At 40.7% G+C, this 20328-nt stretch overlaps 2 protein-coding genes across 2 annotated transcripts; one reads left to right on the plus strand and one right to left on the minus strand.

The window, feature by feature from the left end:
- The first annotated feature begins 1610 nt into the window (after positions 1 to 1610).
- Positions 1611 to 13647, plus strand: gart (phosphoribosylglycinamide formyltransferase). Its single transcript, XM_040141860.1, has 23 exons — positions 1611 to 1704; positions 1960 to 2052; positions 3851 to 4000; positions 5329 to 5424; positions 5532 to 5706; positions 6402 to 6513; positions 6847 to 6915; positions 7029 to 7154; positions 7374 to 7461; positions 7590 to 7675; positions 7767 to 7935; positions 8507 to 8738; positions 9176 to 9270; positions 9576 to 9685; positions 10372 to 10570; positions 10786 to 11037; positions 11156 to 11308; positions 11569 to 11772; positions 11903 to 12061; positions 12528 to 12658; positions 12837 to 12978; positions 13098 to 13213; positions 13340 to 13647. Exons 3-23 carry the CDS (start codon positions 3856 to 3858, stop codon positions 13535 to 13537), a joined length of 3057 nt encoding a protein of 1018 aa, XP_039997794.1. The 5' UTR covers positions 1611 to 1704; positions 1960 to 2052; positions 3851 to 3855; the 3' UTR covers positions 13538 to 13647.
- n6amt1 (N-6 adenine-specific DNA methyltransferase 1) lies at positions 13643 to 19749 on the minus strand. The gene is made up of 7 exons (XM_040141864.1): positions 19639 to 19749; positions 15105 to 15294; positions 14913 to 14999; positions 14695 to 14785; positions 14515 to 14598; positions 14303 to 14444; positions 13643 to 14225 (listed from the first exon to the last, which is right to left on the minus strand). The coding sequence occupies exons 1-7, from the start codon at positions 19652 to 19654 to the stop codon at positions 14113 to 14115; spliced, it is 723 nt and encodes a 240-aa protein (XP_039997798.1). The 5' UTR covers positions 19655 to 19749; the 3' UTR covers positions 13643 to 14112.
- Between the last annotated feature and the right edge of the window lie 579 nt (positions 19750 to 20328).

Raw genomic sequence — 20328 nt, forward strand, 5'->3', positions numbered from 1 at the left:
GGCCAATTTGGAGTTAATATGTAATTTTCTGGTGTCTGACTCATGTTGTTTGTCTGCAGCTAGCTGTTATTGCTGCCTGTCTTGGCCAGGACAATCTTGAAAAAGATACTTTTATTCTGAATGGCTTTCCTCAAAAGGAAAGGTTAAAATAAGATGATTAAAAAGCCAGGCAACAATCAGCCGATGTACTGTAATGTGAGTTGTTTTTTACACTACTTGTGACTCAGTTCACATTAGACAAAGGTTACAGGAATAAATTAAAGGATTATACATGGGGTTGAATGGTGGTTTTGGTCAATGCAAGGGACAAATAACCAGTAGTTGAAAGAAACTAAGCAGCTGCACTCATGTACTGTACTGTACCGTTTTGAGGTACTTTACTTGAGTGTTTTCATTTCATGCCACTTTAAATTCTACTCCACTGTATTTCAGAGGGAAATACTGTGCTTTTTACTCCTCGGCATTTATTTTATAGCTACAGTTACAAGTTACTTTTCACAACCTTTTTGTCTTGTGACCCCTTAAAAAAAAAGATGTCTGAAGGTTAGGCAGCTCAAATAAAGAGACATTTCCCCTCTAAACATCTCACAAGGTCTCATTTAAAGAACTGTTTTAGGCTTAAAAAGGTAAAAGTATGAAATATTTCACAAAAAAAGCAGAGATTAGAGAGAATTTTAAAAAATGACTACAAATTTGTGCAGCTCTTTTTTTCCTGCCCCCATTCTTCATCTCACTACCTGTTGGGTTCAGGGTGGCCCGGCCCCTAGGTTGGGAACCAGTGGTCTAAACCTAACTGTGTATAAAGTAGTTAAAACTAGCGCTACCTTGAGCAGCTACAAGAGTAAAATCCTACTGTCACATGAGGCAGCAGGATCAATGATGTAATAATGTCATAAAGAATAATTTATCACTTCTACTTGCAAAAGTAGTTTTTTTGGAGTGTTTTATTTTATTTATTCATTTATTTTGTATGTGATTTAAATTTCATTGACTTTCAAATGTAAAACTTAAAACAAATGTGGACCAACAAACATAACTACATATATTCATACATATAAAGTAAAGTAAATAAAATAAAAAAGTGAATAGTAAACTGAAACCAAAGAACAAACGTATACAAGGCTGTGTAGTGTAAAACTGAGGGTATATAATTAATAATATAATATAAGGCTTGGTGCCACAAGAGGCTGAGCTGCAGATACATCTTTAAGTAAAGGAGTATTTTTACATTGTTGTATTTGTACTTTTACTTGAGTAAAACATCTGAGTACCACCTCTACCCTTGCAAATAACATTCCTACCTAGTCTCATGACAACTTCTTTCGGTGATAAAACAAGGTTTTTTGCCCTAAAAAATCTATGTTTTCTTTATGTAATTGTCTTATTTGCACAAGGAAACTAAGTGGACTAATTTATTGCCCAAAGAGCAGTGGATGCCTGTGATTACAGTGGCTCAATTTTTATTTTATTTTATTCATTGCAAATAAAGAAACTTTATATAAAATGTTTTTTACCGACAAAAAGGCGTTACAAATAAATTACTCCTATGTCCCCTCTTACAAGAAAAAACTAGCTTTGACGCCGCACCCGCCGTCGCCAATTAACTACAATTCCCATGATGCACTCGGTGGTTACCTCCCCCCCCTCGGAGAAGTTGGAAGAATCCAAAAAACTTGCCCCAAATACTTTGAGCAGCAAATAAAGGTAAGAAATAGAAACAAAACCGTACTAACGAAACGGGGAACAGTGACGCATTTGTCGGCCTTAATGTTATTTAGCTCTTTTAGCTAACTTTGTGTAGCGCTTGTCGATGTGTAGCTTTACTTAGCACATCATTGTGATATATTGAATCCACGTGGTGTGTTGTAATGTGCGTGTGTGTGTGAGAGAGAGAGAGTGTGTGTGTGTGTGTGTGAGTGAGAGAGAGAAAAAAAACATAACTTTGCATCCCTTGTTCAGTCAGCAGGCTGAGAGCAGAGGGGAAACTCCTGACTGCTGTCCTGAACCGGGCTCCGGCTATTTCCCGCTTCACACGTATACTAACGCACACAGGTGAGTGTATAAACTGTATAAACAGCATGGTAGATGTTTGTTTGACCACAGGTTCATGTACTACTCTTGTTTTTTGTTTTTCTTTTAGTAGTAGACTGTCATGTTTACTGCCTGGTACTGAAAAACCATTCAAGTTAGTTGGAATAAATGAACTGGAGACTGCTTCAGACATTGGACAACATCATCTATTGTGTTAAATTGCAGATTATGTGCATGTATTTTTATGCATGTGCAACCATACTGGTGATGCATTCTGCGAGTTAAGTGCTTGGGTTTACTTATTTGACATATTTCACACAAGTTAATCAAAGTTTTGATTTTGGTCTTTCATTGATCCCATATTTTAGTTTTATACTCCAAAAACTACAGGGGAGTACAGTCACTGACGGTAAAGTCACTTTAAAGTCATTCATTCTGATGCATGCTAAAACACCTCATATGAAGCGCAGCTTTCTTTAAGGGGTATTTAAAAACATGCATTGTCAGACTCGTATTTGATTTGCTCTCTGACATGTGAGTCACATGAGCGGAGTGATTTCAATCAGAACCAGTGATTTGGCTAATTGCGGAACATGTGCGACCACTGTGCAACACTCACCCTTTTGTACTGTATCTCATCCCAGTCTGTGCTCGCGTTAGCTTTTAGTCAGTGTATCGGCACATTCAGGCCTTTACTACCGTAAACCATGCAATTGCACAATCCCCGGAGCCCGAGTCATAGATTTCAGGTCAGTGCAGACTGGGATGGTTTGAACTCTCCCCCCATTTTGTTTGATTTGTAGGAGTTTAAAGGGGGCACATAAGTCTTTGCAGTTTCCCTTTTGACTGTTTTTATGTCAAATTTTGTTCGTTCCCAGTGCTAAAAGATGGAATTGCTTTTGCTTTAATTAAATTTAATTACCTTTTTATTACCTTAAGTATTTAACAGTTTAGGAAAATCAGAAAAATGAATAGCCCCCAAAAGACAGTCAAATCATTCATGTTTTTATCCCAGTGATGAGATTAAATTGATCCATATGTCTATCATGAGGAACACTGTTTTCTGTTGAGTGAATTTGCATTGTGTGACACTCAACATGACAGTGCATATCACGTTTTACTTTAGATAAGAGCAGTTTCCTTTTTATTTTGAGTGTGAAATCCTCTCAAATACCGTTTATTATCAAATCACATACATTTTAGATGGCTGCAAATATGATGAATAAATGAGAAAAGGTCTTGACATGCCCCTGTATAGCTCTAAAATCAGCATATTCTAGTCTGTACATGTGCAAATAAAAAATGAAATATTTGCTTCACAGAAAATTGGTTTAGAAATAAAAAATGCAATGCAGTCATTGCTTTCAGTAAATGAAACACTCAAAGAAAAAGAGGCTGAAAAATAGCCGCACTGCCAAACTGAGGCTACGGAGAGTGGTTTACTGCATATCAACCTGATAATGGCTTTGTTTTTCCATGCAAATGAGCCCCTGTTTTCAGTTGCTCGTGAATTGGCCTTGCCTGGTGACCATGCCATTTAATTGTTGACTTGTGTCTTTGTTCTAGTTGATTGGATCCTTGTTAGTGTGGCATTACAAGATAAAATAAGACCCCAGGCCTCAGAAAAGGTCAACGCTTCCTCACAGCTTAGCAAACTCCTTTTTATTATAGGTCAGTCTTTGCATGCAATTAAATGGTTGCTTTACGAACGGTTAAAGGTGTACGAGAAGCGCTGGCTGTTCTGTAGAATAACCATAAAGGTGTGAATGGTTTCAGCCTAATGCTGCATGCTGGAAACTCTTATTTTTCCGTCACTCAGGTGCCATGGCAGAGCGGGTGCTGGTGGTTGGCAGTGGTGGACGGGAGCATGCACTGGCCTGGAAGTTGGCCCAGTCGCCACAGATTCAGCAAGTGCTGGTGGCCCCGGGAAACGCAGGCACAGCCAACTGTGGGAAGATTAGCAACTCTGGTAAATACAAATACTAAGGAAGGCTCTTCAGTTCATATTCCTCCTTAAAGAATTTGGTCTGAATTTGACGAAAACTCAAATCTAGGGCAAAAATGAGTGTAAAGAATGACACAAAAAAAGTATTTTTTACCTCAAAGTTGATTACACATATGTTTATGGTACTTATAATAATGAATCGTTTAGTGCTGCAACTAACGAGTATTTCATTATTGATTTAATCAATTGATTTTTCCTGATTAACTGTTTGGTCTATGAAATGTCAGAAAATAATAAAACATATTCATCACAATATCACAAAGCCAAAGTTAACATTCAAATGAGTTGTTTTGTCTGGACAACAATCTAAAACACACGGATGTTTGGTTTATTATCATAGGGGACTAAAAAAACCAGCAAATTTGAGAAGCTGGAACCAAACAATTACTTAAAGGAATAGGTTGATATTAAAGAAAAAAGAAGCTAGAGCTAGCATCTGCTTAGCTTAGCTTAGTTTAGCATAATGACTGAAAACAGGGGGGAAATAGCTCGCCTGGCTCTGTTCAGAGATAACAGAAACCAGCACATAACCCCCTGTAAAACCTTAAATTGTACAAAAACTGAAGTGTAAAAAATCACAAATTAAACAAGTGAGGTATAACGTGTTAATTAATGAGCTTTAGAGTTGCCGGCAAGCTGATTCTGTTACCTTTGGACTGAGCCAGGCTAGCTGTTTTCCCCCGTTTCCAGTCCTGGTGCCGAGCTGAGTTCACGGCTGCTGGCTATAGCTTCATATTTATCGTACAGACATGAGAGTGGTATCAATCTTCTCATCTAACTCTCAGCAAGAAATTGAACAAGCATTATTTCTAAAAAGCTGAACTATTCCCTCAAACGATTAGTCCATTATGAAAAGGGTTTTTTGTGACCAACTTAATGCTTACAGCTCTAGAATCATTATAATAAATAATTTCTCATGTAACGTAACATGTAACTGACAACATTGTATGCGAGACATTTATTATCTTTTGAACACAAGCACAAGAAAATGACAATGTAAACTTCCTTCTTACACCACAGGTTCCCCTTATAAAGAAGATGGAGTGCACTTTGTCATCCATAACTACCATGAATCCCTTGTGTTTTAGTAAATGTAGCAGAGAATTTATGACACCCATGTCTAAGGTCAAGAGAAGCATTTTCGCATTAAAAATGTGTTAATTAATGCAGTGAATGAATTAATGACATAATTAGATTGATAGAATATGTTTAATATGCGTTGGTGATTTATAGCATCATGAAGCTGAGGAGTGTGAATGTAACCTAACTTCCTGTGATTTTTCTCCATGCAGAGGTATCAGTGAGTAACCACGCCATCTTGGCTCAGTTCTGTAAGGATCATCACGTGGGGCTGGTTGTGGTCGGACCTGAGGTACCGCTGGCAGCAGGTAGGTGAAAACGTCGTCATTGGGGCACATTTTCTGAGTCATTATCGGATCTTATTTTGTGTCCTGTTCAATGCGTCCTTCCCCTCTACTTTAACGTACCTTTTCAGGTATCGTAGACGACCTGACGGCAGCGGGAGTGCCATGTTTCGGCCCTTCTGCCAAAGCAGCTCAGTTAGAGGCCAGCAAGAGCTTCTCCAAGGCTTTCATGGAGCGTCACAGCATCCCCACGGCCCGTTACGGCTCCTTCACCGACCCCCAGGAAGCCTGCAACTACATCCGCACGTCAGTACAGTAGACAAAGAAAAGGTTTTTATCTTTGGAAGAGTATATGTATTTGTGCACATGTCCCAAGTGCATTTTATGATTAATGATATAAAGAAAGACACATGGGGACACTTCTCTATGTCCTCCTTGCCTGGCATTGTCCAGCTAATTAATAAATGGAAAGTCAGTAACATCACTGTCATCAGTTCTGATCCCCAGCAGGAAGGTAGTGGAGTTTTGATTTTGTTGTTTTTTCTGAGCCATTACACACACAGACATTTGTGTCATAATAGAAAATGAAATCTTCACTGAAGTTTGGTTTCTCAGATGGTTTCATGAGTTAATGATCTAAGATGTGGTGACTGTGTTACATATGAGAGCAACCTCGTAGAAGTTACAGGAGAAAGGGAGTTTTAACTTTTGCAAACAAAGAAAAAATCCTTTGTACTCAGTGACAGTCATGTCTTTGGTCCTATAAACAGTCTTGAGGAGAACAACAGCTGCCGTATTCTGACAGCCTTCATCCATATGGATCGCAAAACCCATTCCCAGACAATAGTGTGCCCTGCAAATGTTAAATGGTCCTCAAAGAAAACATTTTGCGCTTTATATCAGTGATGCAGCATCTGTTCCAGATGTGTTTTGTGTGAAAAGATGTTGATTTTTTTTTTTCTGCATGTCACTGGGTTGCTTTCATTATTTGGTGTCTCCAGCACCGACTTTCCTGCACTGGTAGTGAAGGCCAGCGGTCTGGCAGCAGGGAAGGGAGTAATTGTGGCAAGAGACCAGGACGAGGCCTGTCAGGCTGTGATGGACATCATGAAGGTACCCGACTATTGGACATTTCACCGCGTGATCGTTGATCCATGGCGATTATATTAGCTAGGAGTGGAAAGAATAGAATATGCCCTACGGTATGTGGCTAAACGTTTTAACAGAAGGAGAAGTAAAATGACTGTCATAAAGGCATCGTTTGTGATTATTCAGTCCCATATTTATATTTGACAGCTGCCCTCTAAGCAGGCCTGCTAGAGCAACGAAGAATACGGTGGTCAGTGATAATATCCCAGTGTGTCTCTGGACCAAAACTGTATTTATATAAAAATAAAAACAATGGATCAAATCAGTATGTGTACGTGAAAGTTGTCGCTCTTACAGGACAGAGCGTTTGGAGCTGCAGGGGAGACGGTGGTGGTTGAGGAGCTTCTAGAGGGAGAGGAAGTGTCTGTGAGTGAAACAGTTTAACTGAAATTCAAAGCATATTTGCACTGACTCCATCTTAAGGTATGAATGAAGGGACGATTGAAAGGCCATTTATCCTTCTTCCCCTCCGCCTGTAGTGTCTGTGTTTCAGCGACGGCTCCTCAGTGTCTCCAATGCCTCCAGCACAGGATCACAAGCGGCTGCAGGAAGGTGACCTGGGGCCAAACACCGGCGGCATGGGGGCCTACTGCCCCACCCCTCAGGTAATGTGGTGACCTTTAACAGCGAGCAAGGTCGTGCTATGCCACCAGATTTCTTTCCAAAAATTACAGAGCCAAAAAAAAAAAAAAAAGGTGATACATTTCCTCTTCCTCTCAGCCTGGTTCTCTAGTTTTTGTTGGCTACTGCTCACTTGTGTGCAATTATCTTTAATGAGCTACGTGCTGCTGTTGACTTGGCTGCTTTCTCTCGATCCTTTGCAGGTGAGTCAGGAGCTGCTGCAGCAGATCAGAGTGACGGTCCTTCAGAAGACAGTGGACGGGATGAGGGAGGAGGGCACTCCTTATGTGGGCAAGTGCTCTTTTTCTTTTGGCTAACTCCCCTACATCTGTTGTTGGTTTTTTTTGCAGCGGTGAGTGAATAGTTTCAGATGAATGACACACAGCCTCCATCTCATTTATTTTTCTGTGCTTTTTCAGGTGTGCTGTATGCAGGGCTGATGTTGACCAAGCAAGGGCCAAAGGTGCTGGAGTTCAACTGTCGCTTCGGAGACCCTGAGTGTCAGGTGTGTTTTTCGCCAATTGTCGTCTGTCACTGGATCCTCTCGATGTAAAACTAACATTATATTTTGCTCATTACTGTCACTCTTTTTTCAGGTGCTGCTGCCCCTGCTGAAGAGCGACCTGTATGAAGTGATCTCGAACACCATGAATGGCAAACTAGCCTCCAACGCCCCCGTGTGGCACCAGGACAGTTCTGCAGTCACGGTGGTTATGGCCAGCGCTGGTTACCCTGGCTCCTATAAGAAAGGAGTAGAGATCACGGGTATGCATGACACTGCAGCACCAAAGACAAGGCTGTGAAAACAAAAAGAAAACCGAGGAAGTAACATCTGTGGAACTGCCGAAACGTGTTGGCAATAAAATCTTGTAAAGTCGTGTATCTGCCTTGTGACATACGTAATGACACAAGCTTTATTTATGTGGGACTGACAAGGAAATTGTAATTTTCCTTTTTTGTAATATATTTTATTTAGTCCCTGAAAGATGTCCTTCTGCACTCATTGAGGAATTTTCGTAGTGTTGTTTAATCTTCCATCCCGTATTCCAGTTCAGTTTACCCAATGCAAACAAAACTTGTTGCCAAAATTTCAATGTGGCATATGTTTTTTTTTTCCTTCTACTAGATGGATCTGTAAAATGCAATTTCAATGCAAGATAGAGCTGCAACTGAGGATTATTTTCAGTATAATTATTCTGCTAATTACTTTGTTGATTGTTTGTAAAATATCCATGTTTATTCCTATTTGGTTCATAAATGGCCAGTACAAGATGTGGTATTTCATACTGTTATCCAGAACTTTAAACTATCAGAGTAACACTGCTGTCTGCTTCAGGTTTGTCCCAGGTTCAGGACATGGGGCTGCAGGTTTTCCACGCCGGTACAGCCCTGAAGGAAGGAGGCGTGGTCTCCAGCGGTGGGCGGGTCCTGACGGTCACGGCAGTCAGTTCATCCCTGGAGACGGCCCTGCAGGCAGCCAATCGGAGCGTGGCTGCCATTGGCTTCCCGGGTGCCGTGTACCGCCGTGACATCGGCCACCGGGCCATTGCCCACCTGAACCAACACAGGTGTGTGTGAGTGTGGTACAGGCTAACAACCCAAACAAAATAAGACACTAAAACATTTTGGTTTTTGTAAAAAAAAAAAAAAAAAAAAATTTTTTTTTTTAAAAAACAAACATACAGAGCATTGCTTTTTTCTGTTTGTAGTTTTTTTTTTTTTCTTCATTTCCATACTATAAGTCTCTATGAATAATAAACTTTACTGTGGATGTACCTGTGTCCTAGTTTTTTTTGTTTTGTTTTGTTTTTTACTTACCAAGTAAATAATTATATTAATTTGCTTGAATAGTAAATATCCTTTTGATGTATGCGCTCTGATCCACCACCAGAAATTCCCTTCTGATTTTTAGGACCGTTAATTCTCTTCCACAAGACTTATTGCAGTTTTAGCTGTAGAGGAGGCATAATAATACAGTGGGAATTAAGAACTGTGTCTCTGGCAGAGGTCTGACCTATAAGGACAGCGGAGTGGACATCGCTGCCGGTAACAAGCTGGTGGAGATGATCAAGCCTCTGGCAAAGGCAACTTCTCGTACTGGTAACTTGAATTTCATGTACAAAAACTAAAGACTGTGCAGGAACATACCTTTTCGTACACCTAAATAAGGATTTAGATGGTTGCGTCTTTCAGCGCTCATGTGTCGAACAGAAAATGGTGTTCTAATACTACTTACTACTTTCCCAGTTAGGAAACAAATTGCTGTATTTATGGTAATTGCAGTGATTTAAATCATATGTTAGATAAAAATTCAGCAGCCCTAATACACAGTTAAACCATAAAGGATGTATTAAGCAGTAACCGTGTCTATAACTGACTTTTTTTTTTTTTTTTTCCTCCATTAGGGTGTAATGCAGAACTTGGGGGCTTTGCTGGTCTGTTTGACCTGAAGGCAGCAGGATTTGTCGACCCAATCCTGGTTTCTGGGACAGACGGAGTGGGGACCAAACTCAAGGTTGGACTTGAATTCTTACATCCCTTTTTGTTTTTTGGTTTTTTAGGAAAATTAGCAAGATTTGTTAGTTGATATTTAGTCATGACGACTTTCCACTGGAAGCCATGAGTCGTATTTTTCATGCAAACTTCACTATCACTTGTCGTGACTCGTAATTGCAGTCCTGGAACAAATGAGAATCTAATGAAAGTACTAAAACCGCCTCTCAGTTCAAATTGGCTTTGGTAATTTCCAGATGGGCTAAGAAATAACCATTCAAAATTGGATCCAAATTTGGCTCAGAAGTAATGGAGCAGCAGGGGAGATGGGCTAATCTGTTGATGGATTCAGAGGCTCAGAGTCTGGTTTCTTAAAAGCCCTGAACAGAAAAACCAATTCTTTTATAGTGTGAAAGAACCAGGATTATTTTATGGACAGTGTGAAGCAGATTCAGCTCATTATGGGGAGTCTGGAGTTTTTGTTTTTTTTTTTTTTAATAATTCTGCACTAAAGTTTTAATTCGTCAAGATGCCAAAATTCCCACAAGTGACAAGACCTGACATGTATATTTCAAATCTCCAGCAAAATCTCTATTTGTAACGTTAAATATGTATGTATTTTACATAAGTCCTGTCACATGCAGCTCTAATGTTCCGCAGTTTAATTTGTCTTATTTCATTTTGTTTGTACAACATTTTGCTCATCAGATCGCCCAGGCGTGTGGGCAGCATGGCGGCCTGGGTCAGGACCTGGTGGCCATGTGTGTGAACGATGTGCTGGCTCAGGGCGCCGAGCCGCTCTTCTTTCTTGACTACTTCTCCTGCGGCAGCCTGGATGTGGATGTGGCCGCCTCTGTGGTTGGCGGCATCGCTAAGGCCTGCGAGATGGCGGGCTGTGCTCTGTTGGGTGAGAGAGGAGATGTGGTCCTGGTGAAATGACGAGAAGAGATGCAAATCCCAAATAAATTTCTGCTTAGATCGAAGGCTCAGGATTCAGTGCCTTAAATCACTATCATGCAAATGATGTCAGGGGTCTAATGTTAGAGCTCGGTGTGCTTTATCTGGACTTCCCCCTGTGGTGACTGACTTCAAGCCTCCATCTGTTTCTGTGTCCACGTCCAGGAGGTGAGACAGCAGAAATGCCGGGTGTTTACGCTCCAGGTGAGTACGACCTGGCTGGGTTCTGCGTCGGAGCAGTGGAGCGCGGAGCTCTACTGCCCAGGCTGGGGGACATCGCTGAGGGGGACCTGCTGATCGGAGTGGCCTCCTCTGGAGTCCATAGCAATGGATTCAGCCTGGTCCGCAAAGTCCTGGAGAGGGCCCACCTCAGCTACAGCTCCCCCGCTCCCTTTGGCAAGCCAGGACAGACTGTCGGTAAGTCACCTCCAGGTTACAAAGGTTGAAGTGTGCTTTTAATTTTCATTTGTACCAGGTTTTGCAACCCTAAAATATTTAATCTTGATTCACCATTGGACTGAAATTCTGCTTCCAGGAGAGGTTTTGCTCACACCAACAAAGATCTACAGTCGTCTGCTCCTGCCAATCCTGCGCAGCGGTGCTGTCAAAGCCTACGCACACATCACAGGGGGTGGACTTCTGGAGAACATCCCTCGGGTGCTGCCCCAGCAGCTGGCAGTCGATTTAGGTGAGATGAAAGCACAAGTACTCTCAATCTTAATATGCAACATAAGCGTAAAGAAATGTTGACGTCAACAGTCTGGAAAGGTGTTTTGCCTCTGGGTGAAGCAGCATTTGCATTTTGGAAATCAGTTCTTTATTTGTTGTTTCTTAGTATGAGGAGAATAATTTTCCCCAACTTCACAATTAAGAGGTAACTCTGTGGTTGTTATTTAAGGCCACAGCTCTCTCATTAATATTTACGCCTGGTTGCTATGCATGACTCAGATGCATCTCGATGGAGCATCCCTCCAGTGTTTTCCTGGCTCCACAAGGAGGGGGGTCTGAGCGAGGAGGAGATGGCCCGAACCTTCAACTGTGGCCTGGGGGCAGTGGTTGCGGTCGCCCCCTTGGATGCTCAGAGGGTTCTGCGCCAGCTTCAAGCGCACGAAGAGGCCTGGATCGTTGGTTCATTGGCCCACAGGCAGCCTGGTGAGACAATGAAACACTGATACAGCATGGTTTCAGATGCAGTATAATCCGAGAATTATAAACGGAGCAGATTAGTAAAATAGGTAGGTAGAACAAAATAACTTTGGTTTTATTGCATTTGTTTATGCAGGGGCAGAACCTGTGGTGGTCCGTAACCTTAAACACAGCCTGCTGAATGCGGGACCAGCGTCCGGTGGAGAGTTGGGGGTTGAGCAAGATAGTGGCTGCCATGGCAACAACAGGACCCCACGCAAGAGGACAAGAGTAGCTGTTCTCATCTCTGGCACAGGTGTGTTTTTATTAATCTTGAAATAAGAATTGCTCCCAGAAAACCTTAAAGGAATAATTCAACAGTTGGTGAAATACTGCTTAGAGGCTCTAGCTCGGGGAGGCCTCACTACCCCTTAGGCCCCTGGGCCTGCGCCCAGTAAGCCCTTTCAGAAGTCTGTCCATGAAACTGGTAACACTCACCTGACTGTACAGTGACCAGAAGAGCCTACAGGAAGTTACTACACAACTGGTCCCGGCCAAGAAAGAGTGTGGCACAGAAATCAGTTTTTGTACAGATTAAACAAAGGTGATATGATGTGTTAATTAATAATTCATTAAATTAGTCTTTATGCTAAACTCCAGTAACTGGCTGCTGGATCCAGCTACACATTTACTGTACAGTGAGCAAATGTATTTCCCAGAATGTCAAACAGTTCCTTTTGTTTTCCTTATGATGTATCTAAAAATATGTTCTTGGGTCCCAGGCACCAACCTTCAGGCCCTGATAGAGCAGGCCAAGCGTCCGTCCAGCTCAGCAGAGATTGTGGTGGTCATCTCCAACAGGCCTGGAGTTCAGGGCCTGAAGAGAGCATCGCTAGCTGGCATCCAGACACGGGTAACAATAATAATGTTACGAAAAAAAGTTAAGACCATTACAGTAGTCGAGCCGTTTTTGTTTTTTCCCCGGAATTTAATTGAAGGAAATAAACATTGGGATCCAGAAGGCTAATACTGAGTAATAAAATGCTACATTCTGGTCATACAGATATGTTTGTGTGTCTGGTCCCAACTAGGTGGTGGATCACAAACTGTACGGGAGCCGAGCAGAGTTTGATGGCACCATTGATCGCGTGCTGGAAGAGTTTGGGGTGGAGCTGGTGTGTCTGGCTGGATTTATGAGGATCCTCACGGGAACCTTTGTCAAGAAATGGAACGGTGGGAAAATCTTTTTTGCACTACTCGTTTGCTTACATTTGCACCGTTAAGTCTGATCAGCAGAAAGTCAAATGAAGGTATTTTACGGTGTCAGGAGTGTTTGTCTGTTTCTATTACAGCAAAGCTACTGAACATCCATCCATCCCTGCTGCCATCATTCAAGGGTGTGAATGCCCAGAAGCAAGCCCTGCAGGCAAGGGTGCGCGTCACTGGCTGCACGGTCCACTTTGTAGCAGTAAGTATGACATACTGTGGAAATACCAGATGTCAAACCTAGAGGCGAAGTGTCTTTTTTGTGTTCGGCTCATTCAATTTAAAAAAAAAAAAAAAAACAAACAGTTGTTTGTTCACCTGTGTTTAGGAAGAGGTGGACGCAGGCGCCATCATCGTGCAGGAGGCGGTGCCTGTGCTGAGCAGCGACACAGAGGAGAGTCTGTCCGACAGAATCAGAGAGGCCGAGCACCGAGCCTTCCCTGCCGCTCTGGAGCTGGTGGCCAGCGGCGCCGTCAGCCTTGGAGGGGACGGAAACATCATGTGGAAGTCGGATTTACAGAGTTAAAGAACTCAAATCCCGCTCAACGTTACTTTAAAAGACACTTACTAGGCAGACTGATGAATAGAAAACAAATTTACTGTTTTTAAAAGCATCAGCTAAGGTCACAATATAACTTTTTAGGTCCAGTTGAGTTGATTTCTTCATGGGATGCTGAAAGCTTACAAACATACATAGATGAAACAGTAGCATCTCAACTTCTCTTGTAAAGAAGCATCATACTTGAAACAAAAATGACATTCCAATTGTACTTTTTGGGAAATGTTATAATTTTGTCTGTACTGGAATTAACTTCTAAACTGGGGGAAAAAAGGCATGGTGGTCCAACATGTAATTTTTGAATGTCTGTAATAGCTGAAACTGTCATTTCACTATTAAAAATGTCTGGCATTTCTGCTTCAATATTGCATATAGATGTCAGGGAATTCTAAATTCTCTTTACTTGCAGTTTTCCTCTACTGTAAACATCTGTCCATGTTGAATCCAAGACTCTGGGTTGCATTAGGTGAACTGAATATCCTCAATATGTCCAGTCAGTTCAAAGTTCTTGTAATCCTTTCAGTGGATTTAGTGGTGGCAGTTCACGTTTGGCTCCTGTGGAAGCGCAGGACAGACAGTCTCTCATTTCCAGCTCTTGTGGACAAACACGACTCTCCCTTTAAGCCGTATTGTCCCAGTAAACTGATGATCTCCTCTAGTGAGAAAGGAAAACATTGGTTGAACTTGTTGTTTTTTTGCACTTAAAATCATTGTAAAGTGAGCAAACCCCACCTGGATCATTCTCAGCAATGGCAATGAGGTAAAACAACCCTTTACTGGACAGCAACTGTGCTACCGATGGCAGAAATCTGTCCGTCACCTCTCGTCCTCGCTTCCCACCAGCCCAGGCAGCCTCTATACCTCTGCTGCCAACCTGAAAGAAAAGCACTCCTTGTTAAAAATCCTGTGACCTTTAGATAACCTGCTGAACAGAGCTGAACCACCTCTTCTGATGGTGTCACCACGTAGGGAGGGTTAAATACGAGGACGTCCACTTTTCCACTCAGCTGCGGCAGAAGACACGTCACCTGAGTGAAGGAAAGGAAAACATTTAATTAATGCATTTTTCTGCATGTTTCAATTCAAGTCCTTGCACATAAAGCATGTGACTGTAGAGGTCTTACCAGGTCTGTGATGACAGGCTGCAGTGAAACATTGTTACAGGAGGCTGTCTTCTCTGTGCACTGTGCCGCTGCAGGATTAACATCAGTGCAACTGAAAGAGAAACGCATGCACGTATTCAAGATTAGAATATGTACGGTGCCTTTTCTCCCATACTTTTTACAAGTAAATCCATTTGTATGAGCAGGACATGTTGCTTTTTAATGTGAAAGTAGCTGACATGTATAAAGCTGAGGGTCCAACTATTGACGCCAGAAACGCAGACACCACTCCAGAGCCGCTGCCAACCTCCAAACACACACACGGGCTAATAAACAGCAAAGAGAAATACACGGATTATAAGATTCAGAGGTCATATCCACGTTAAATAAAGGAAATGTGTGAGGGAAAAAATAGTAGAGCTGTGTCTGACCTCATCAGCTGCAGCCTCTGTGCATCTTTCTCCAGAGCGTCCAGCAACAGGAAGGAGTCCTCCGCAGGCTCGTAAACATCCTGGAAGTGTCCTCTCCCGGCGTGGGAGTAGACAGGTGTGGGATAACCTGTACACATGTTTAGCTTCCCGGCCGGAGTGTCGCTAACCGCCTGCACGTGTTCCCGGCTCGCTTCACCATTCAGTGCGTAATTATTATTAGTAGCGTCCCCGGACTTTCACACGCTGTCGTTGTTTAATGCTTGAGCCAGCTTTAATTACAAAATACCGCTAATGTTCTTCATAAAAGACGTAAACTAACGCTGTGTGGGTTAGCTACCTTAGCTAGCACATTCACGAGCCACATCCTCCTTGTATACAACCTACGTCAGGGGACGTAACCTATCCCCTTCTTTGCCGTCTGACGTCAGTTGACGGGTTTTAAAAAAAAAAAAAAAAAATTAAATATAAATTTACGTTGTATATATTTAAATTAACACAGTCACTGAAATAACGTTTAAACAAACTTAAACGTCTAAAATACCCTCAATTTTGAACGAAATTAATAATAGTAATAATAGTTTTTATGTTAGTGTCCGAGGATCACCAAAGCAACTGACACAACTGGTAGCATTACAACTAGTATACAGTGTGTACCACTGTTACTGTTGCCATAGACCTTAGTAGTACTCAGATCCTTAAGTTAAGTAAACATAGTAAAACAACAGTGTAAAAACAAGAATTGTCAGCAAAGTGCAAGTACTCATTATGCAGGCATAATGGTTTTATAATAATGCCACTGGGTCGGATTATAACTGTAAAACATTTGTTTTGTTTTTTTTAACAAAGTGCTTAAACAAAAAGCATGACACAATAACAAAAATAATAATAAAATCAAGTAAAAAAACTAAACCAGATAAATGAGATAAAATAATAAGTATAACAGTATACTCACATACATACAGACATATATGCACATTAAAACTATTTCTTATACTTTTAATGTTTAATTAATGAAATTGCATGTTTTATAAGCTCATTATATATGAATATAACCAGTTACTATAGCCACCAGATAAATCTATAATAAAAAGTACAATATTTTAGGGCTGCAACTCCATTATTGATTAATTTGCATATTATTTTCTCGATTGTTCATTTAGTCTGTAAAAGAGGTCCCAGAAAACCACGGTGATGACTTCTAATTGCATGTTTTGTCCAAAACCCAAAGATAAAAACACAAAACAGCAAATCTAATTTTCTTTCTATTGACTAATACATTCATCAACTATGTGTTTCAGCTCTACATTGCTGCCTTAAGAAAATGTATTATAGTAGAAGTTTAGTAGCATAAAATGCAAATACTAAAGTACCTCAAAATTCTATGTCTACTACACTAATACTAGTACTACTAGTATTTTTAATGCTACCTGTAGGCTTCTTTTCCAGTTTAATAAATGTAATTTAGATTAATTTTCTTTTTCCTACATATTGATATTCTCCACATTTTACAACATAATGCTTGAAAAGGTCTATATAAAGTTTGAACATCACTGAAATTCAACACTCAAGCTGTTCTGACATCACAAAAAAAATCATGATAATCAAAATTTAAGAATTTTGCCAACACTTTAAAGTGCTTGTTACTGTGGTACTACAGTATTACAGTGTGTGTTACTGACTGTGCTGCTGCAGTATTACAGTATAACAAGCTCTAAAAAAAACAGGGCTGGAGAGTCTCTAACTGAAGGAAAGAAGCAAATACCTAAAGGTTCTGGATGATAGACGTCTACTCTGAAGTTTTGATTTCACGGTTTTGACAATCAAGACGTCAGTGAATTTTTAAGTTCAACATCAAGAAAGAAGGCTCTAAGAAAAAGTGTTCAAGTGACTGTAACAGAATAGCTCAGTGTATTAGAAAAGGGTGTCCTTGGTCATTTTGAGGATGTGGGTTTGATCCCCAGGTGATTGTGAGTTTTGAAGGAAAAGAGAAAAATGTATCAATTGCTAGAAGAAAAAGAGGGCAAGCATCTTTGACCAAATAACTCAATGACTTAGGTGGCTCCTTGGAAGGTTTTTCAGGTTGTGGCTTCAGTCCTCGATAGACTTACCAAATTTTAAAGGCCAACATTCAAAGGAAAGAATTGAAATCTTTAAGAGATGGCGCTCAAGTGTCTTTGACTAAATAGCTCAAGGGGGTCGAGGTTTCCTTCAAAGTTTTGAGGACATACATTCAATCTGTATGAAACTCAATAAATTTTGAAGTCCAGCACCCTAAGTGAAGCTTCAAAAGGACTAAAAGATATAGTGAACGCATCTCTGATTTAGTAGCTCAGGGCATTTGAGAACTTCTCTTATGTTTTGAAGTTATGGATTCAAGCCTTAGGGCACTCAGTCTGTTTTGAGGTCCAACAACCAGAGAAAACACTCAAAGGATTTAAGAAATGTAGTTCAAACGTCTCTGGTCAAATAACTCAGCATGTCGGGGAAACTGCTTGGTAGCTTTAGGGTTGTGAGATCCACAAATAAGACTGAAAAAACTCTGGGAAAGGATGAATTTCTGTCACTAAGTGACTGGCTCAATGAGTAAGACAACTATTTAGAAAACTTCAGGTCAAGGATTCAATCCTTGTGATGCTAACTCAGTAAATCTTGAAGTCCAGTATCCAAAGGAAATAGTCAAATGTTCCAAGAAACAAGGCTCAAGTACCTCTGATCAAATTGTTTAGGGAATACGAATACTACTCTGAAGGTTTGAGGTCTTGAATTCAATTGTCAGTAGTTGCAATGAATTTTGAAGTCCAACAACTAAACAAAACAGTCATAGGCACTAAGAAAGACAGCTCCAATATCTATGACCAAACAAAATACTCCCAAACCCTCAGATCAAACTGTTAGAGAACTGCTTGGAAATTCTGAGGTATTTGGTTTGATCCTTTTAATGCTCGGTGAATTCTGAAGTCCCACACCCAGATGAAAGACATAAGGAGTCTAAGAAAGTGACTTGATGTGTGTCTGGTTAAATTACTCCGGGATTAAGATAAATGTTCATTTAGAGATTTAGAGGGTTTACGTTGTGATCCCAAGGAGCTGCACTGAATTTTAAGTCAAAGACTCAAAAAGAAAGGATTCAAATATCTGACAAGATAGCTAAAACTGTTGGACTACTCTGAAGTTCTGAAAAGTGGGCTTAATTCTTATGAGACATGATGAGTTCTTGAAGGCTGGTATGCAAAGGAAAGACTGAAAATCTCCAAGCAATATAGCACAAATTATTCTAGTCAAATACCTCAGGAAGTGAGAGCCATACTCTTAAGTTTTGAGGTCTTGTGTGTGATCCTTATGAGGCACAGTTTTTAAGTCCAACAGCCAAAGTGAAGACTCGAAGGCTCTGAGATGTACAGCTCAGGAGTGTCTGATCAAATAGCTCTCAGTGTTTGAGAGCTGCTCTGAAATGTTGAGCGTTCAGTCGTTGGTGGATTTTAAAGTCGAACACCCAGGCGAAAGACCTCAGTACTCTAAAGAAAAGAACGCAAGTGTCCCTGACCAAATAGATGGGGAGCTAAGAAGGCTACTCTGAAGTTTTAAGGTCTTGGGTTTGATCCTCAGGAGCACCAGTAAGTTTTAAAGCCCAGCACCAAAGTAAAAACTCAAAGGATAAAATAATTAAAACTCAACTATCGGAGCTGATAGTTCAGACTCTTAGAAGACTGTTCTGAACTTCTAAGGATGTGGGCTCAATCCCTATGAGACTGAATGAGTTTTTGAAGGCTTGTGTGCAAAGGAAAGACTGAAAAGCTCTAAGAAAGACAGCTCAACTGTCTAACCAAATAGCTCAGGCTGCTTGAAGCGTGACTGGTAGTGCTGAGGATGTGGGTTTGATTCTTAAGAGACTTGACGAGTTTTTGAAGGCTGGTGTGCAAAGGAAAGACTGAAAAGCTTTAAGAAAGACTGTACTTTTTTGATTGTTAACACGTGATTTAAGTCAAAACTAGGTACTTTTGTTAGCCAATTTTGCATGCTTCAGCTAAAATAGCATTCTAGCTTAGCTACAACTATTTCTTGTTCCTTGTTAATGGGAAATTTAGAGATACACTTGTGTCTGGGTATATTCAAAATGTGGTCCATTAAGAAGCTGGATTAGAAGTCAAGAAGCCTTTTAGATGAGAGTCTAAAGCAAGATCAATTGTCCTTGACTTAGCACTTCTAGAGGCACCATGAACTATATATATATATATATATATATATATATATATATGCAAAATTTGTGAGAGTGAAAGCCTTTTGAACCGGCTTCTTACTGCATCACATTTTAAATATGTCCAGGCACAAGTGTATCTCCTAATTTCCCATTACTGAAGAACTACAAACAGGTGTCGTAAAGCTAGAATGCTATTTTAGCTGAAGCATGCAAAATTAGCTACCAAAAAGAATCTAGTTTTGACCTAAATCACATGTTAACAATGAAAAAACTGCACTGACACATTAAACACAAAGAAAATGCAATGAATGTGTTGATATTTTAAGCAGCATTTACCAAATGTTTGTTCCATGTGCTCCAGTTCTTGGTATCTCCATGTGCAAGGAAGGGCAGACTGCCAAACAGGAAGTGGAAGATTCCAACAGGATTCATGAGGGAGGTTTTTGGTTGGGGGGAAAGATTGTTCTAATTTGCTAAGTACTTCCTGTTTGACAGGTTTCAGTATTTTTGAGTGTTGGACTTTCAAATTCATTGCAGGTCCAAACCCGACCTCCAATCTTGAGTGTAGTCCTCTTACTCCCTGAGACATTTGACCACAGATGCTTGAACTGAGTTTATTAGAGCCTTCGACTCTTCGAGTCGTACCTGTGGATGTTGGTGGTCAAAACCCAGTGAATTTAAGAGTTTCAAATAGATCAAAAGATACAAGACGTAAGAGAATGACTGTTGAACAAGCGCAAAGATAATTATATCTGCAAAATGTCTGAATATTAGATGCTGGTAATTAAAAAATGGTTGCGGATTCAATGGTTTTGTTTACGGCAACTCTGAGCACTCAGTTAAGATTAGAAAACATAATCTCATCGCTGATTTGAAGCATAATACAGCACATGAATGTACGACCCCGGGAGTGGCTTGAAGCCTCTTACCCACACAAAAGACTAAAGAGTTCTGAGAAACGACACTTCAGTGGCTCAAGGTATAAGGCACCCTCTGTATAGGTTAGGCCTCAATCCTCAGGTCACT

The sequence above is a fragment of the Xiphias gladius genome, chromosome 13, assembly GCF_016859285.1.
Source record: "Xiphias gladius isolate SHS-SW01 ecotype Sanya breed wild chromosome 13, ASM1685928v1, whole genome shotgun sequence".
Classification (NCBI taxonomy): Eukaryota; Metazoa; Chordata; class Actinopteri; order Istiophoriformes; family Xiphiidae; genus Xiphias; species Xiphias gladius.

What these genes read in the sequence shown, in the direction of transcription:
- gart (XM_040141860.1), top strand. Translation starts at nt 3,856, where the DNA reads ATGGCAGAGCGGGTGCTGGTGGTTGGCAGTGGTGGACGGGAGCATGCA. An exon ending in TGTTCTCATCTCTGGCACAG is followed by an intron (nt 12,062 to 12,527) that starts GTGTGTTTTTAT and finishes CTTGGGTCCCAG; the next exon opens with GCACCAACCTTCAGGCCCTG. An exon ending in CTTTGTCAAGAAATGGAACG is followed by an intron (nt 12,979 to 13,097) that starts GTGGGAAAATCT and finishes TTTCTATTACAG; the next exon opens with CAAAGCTACTGAACATCCAT.
- n6amt1 (XM_040141864.1), bottom strand. An exon ending in CAGAGGCTGCAGCTGATGAG is followed by an intron (nt 15,000 to 15,104) that starts GTCAGACACAGC and finishes GCTGTTTATTAG; the next exon opens with CCCGTGTGTGTGTTTGGAGG. An exon ending in GGACCCTCAGCTTTATACAT is followed by an intron (nt 14,786 to 14,912) that starts GTCAGCTACTTT and finishes TTTCTCTTTCAG; the next exon opens with TTGCACTGATGTTAATCCTG.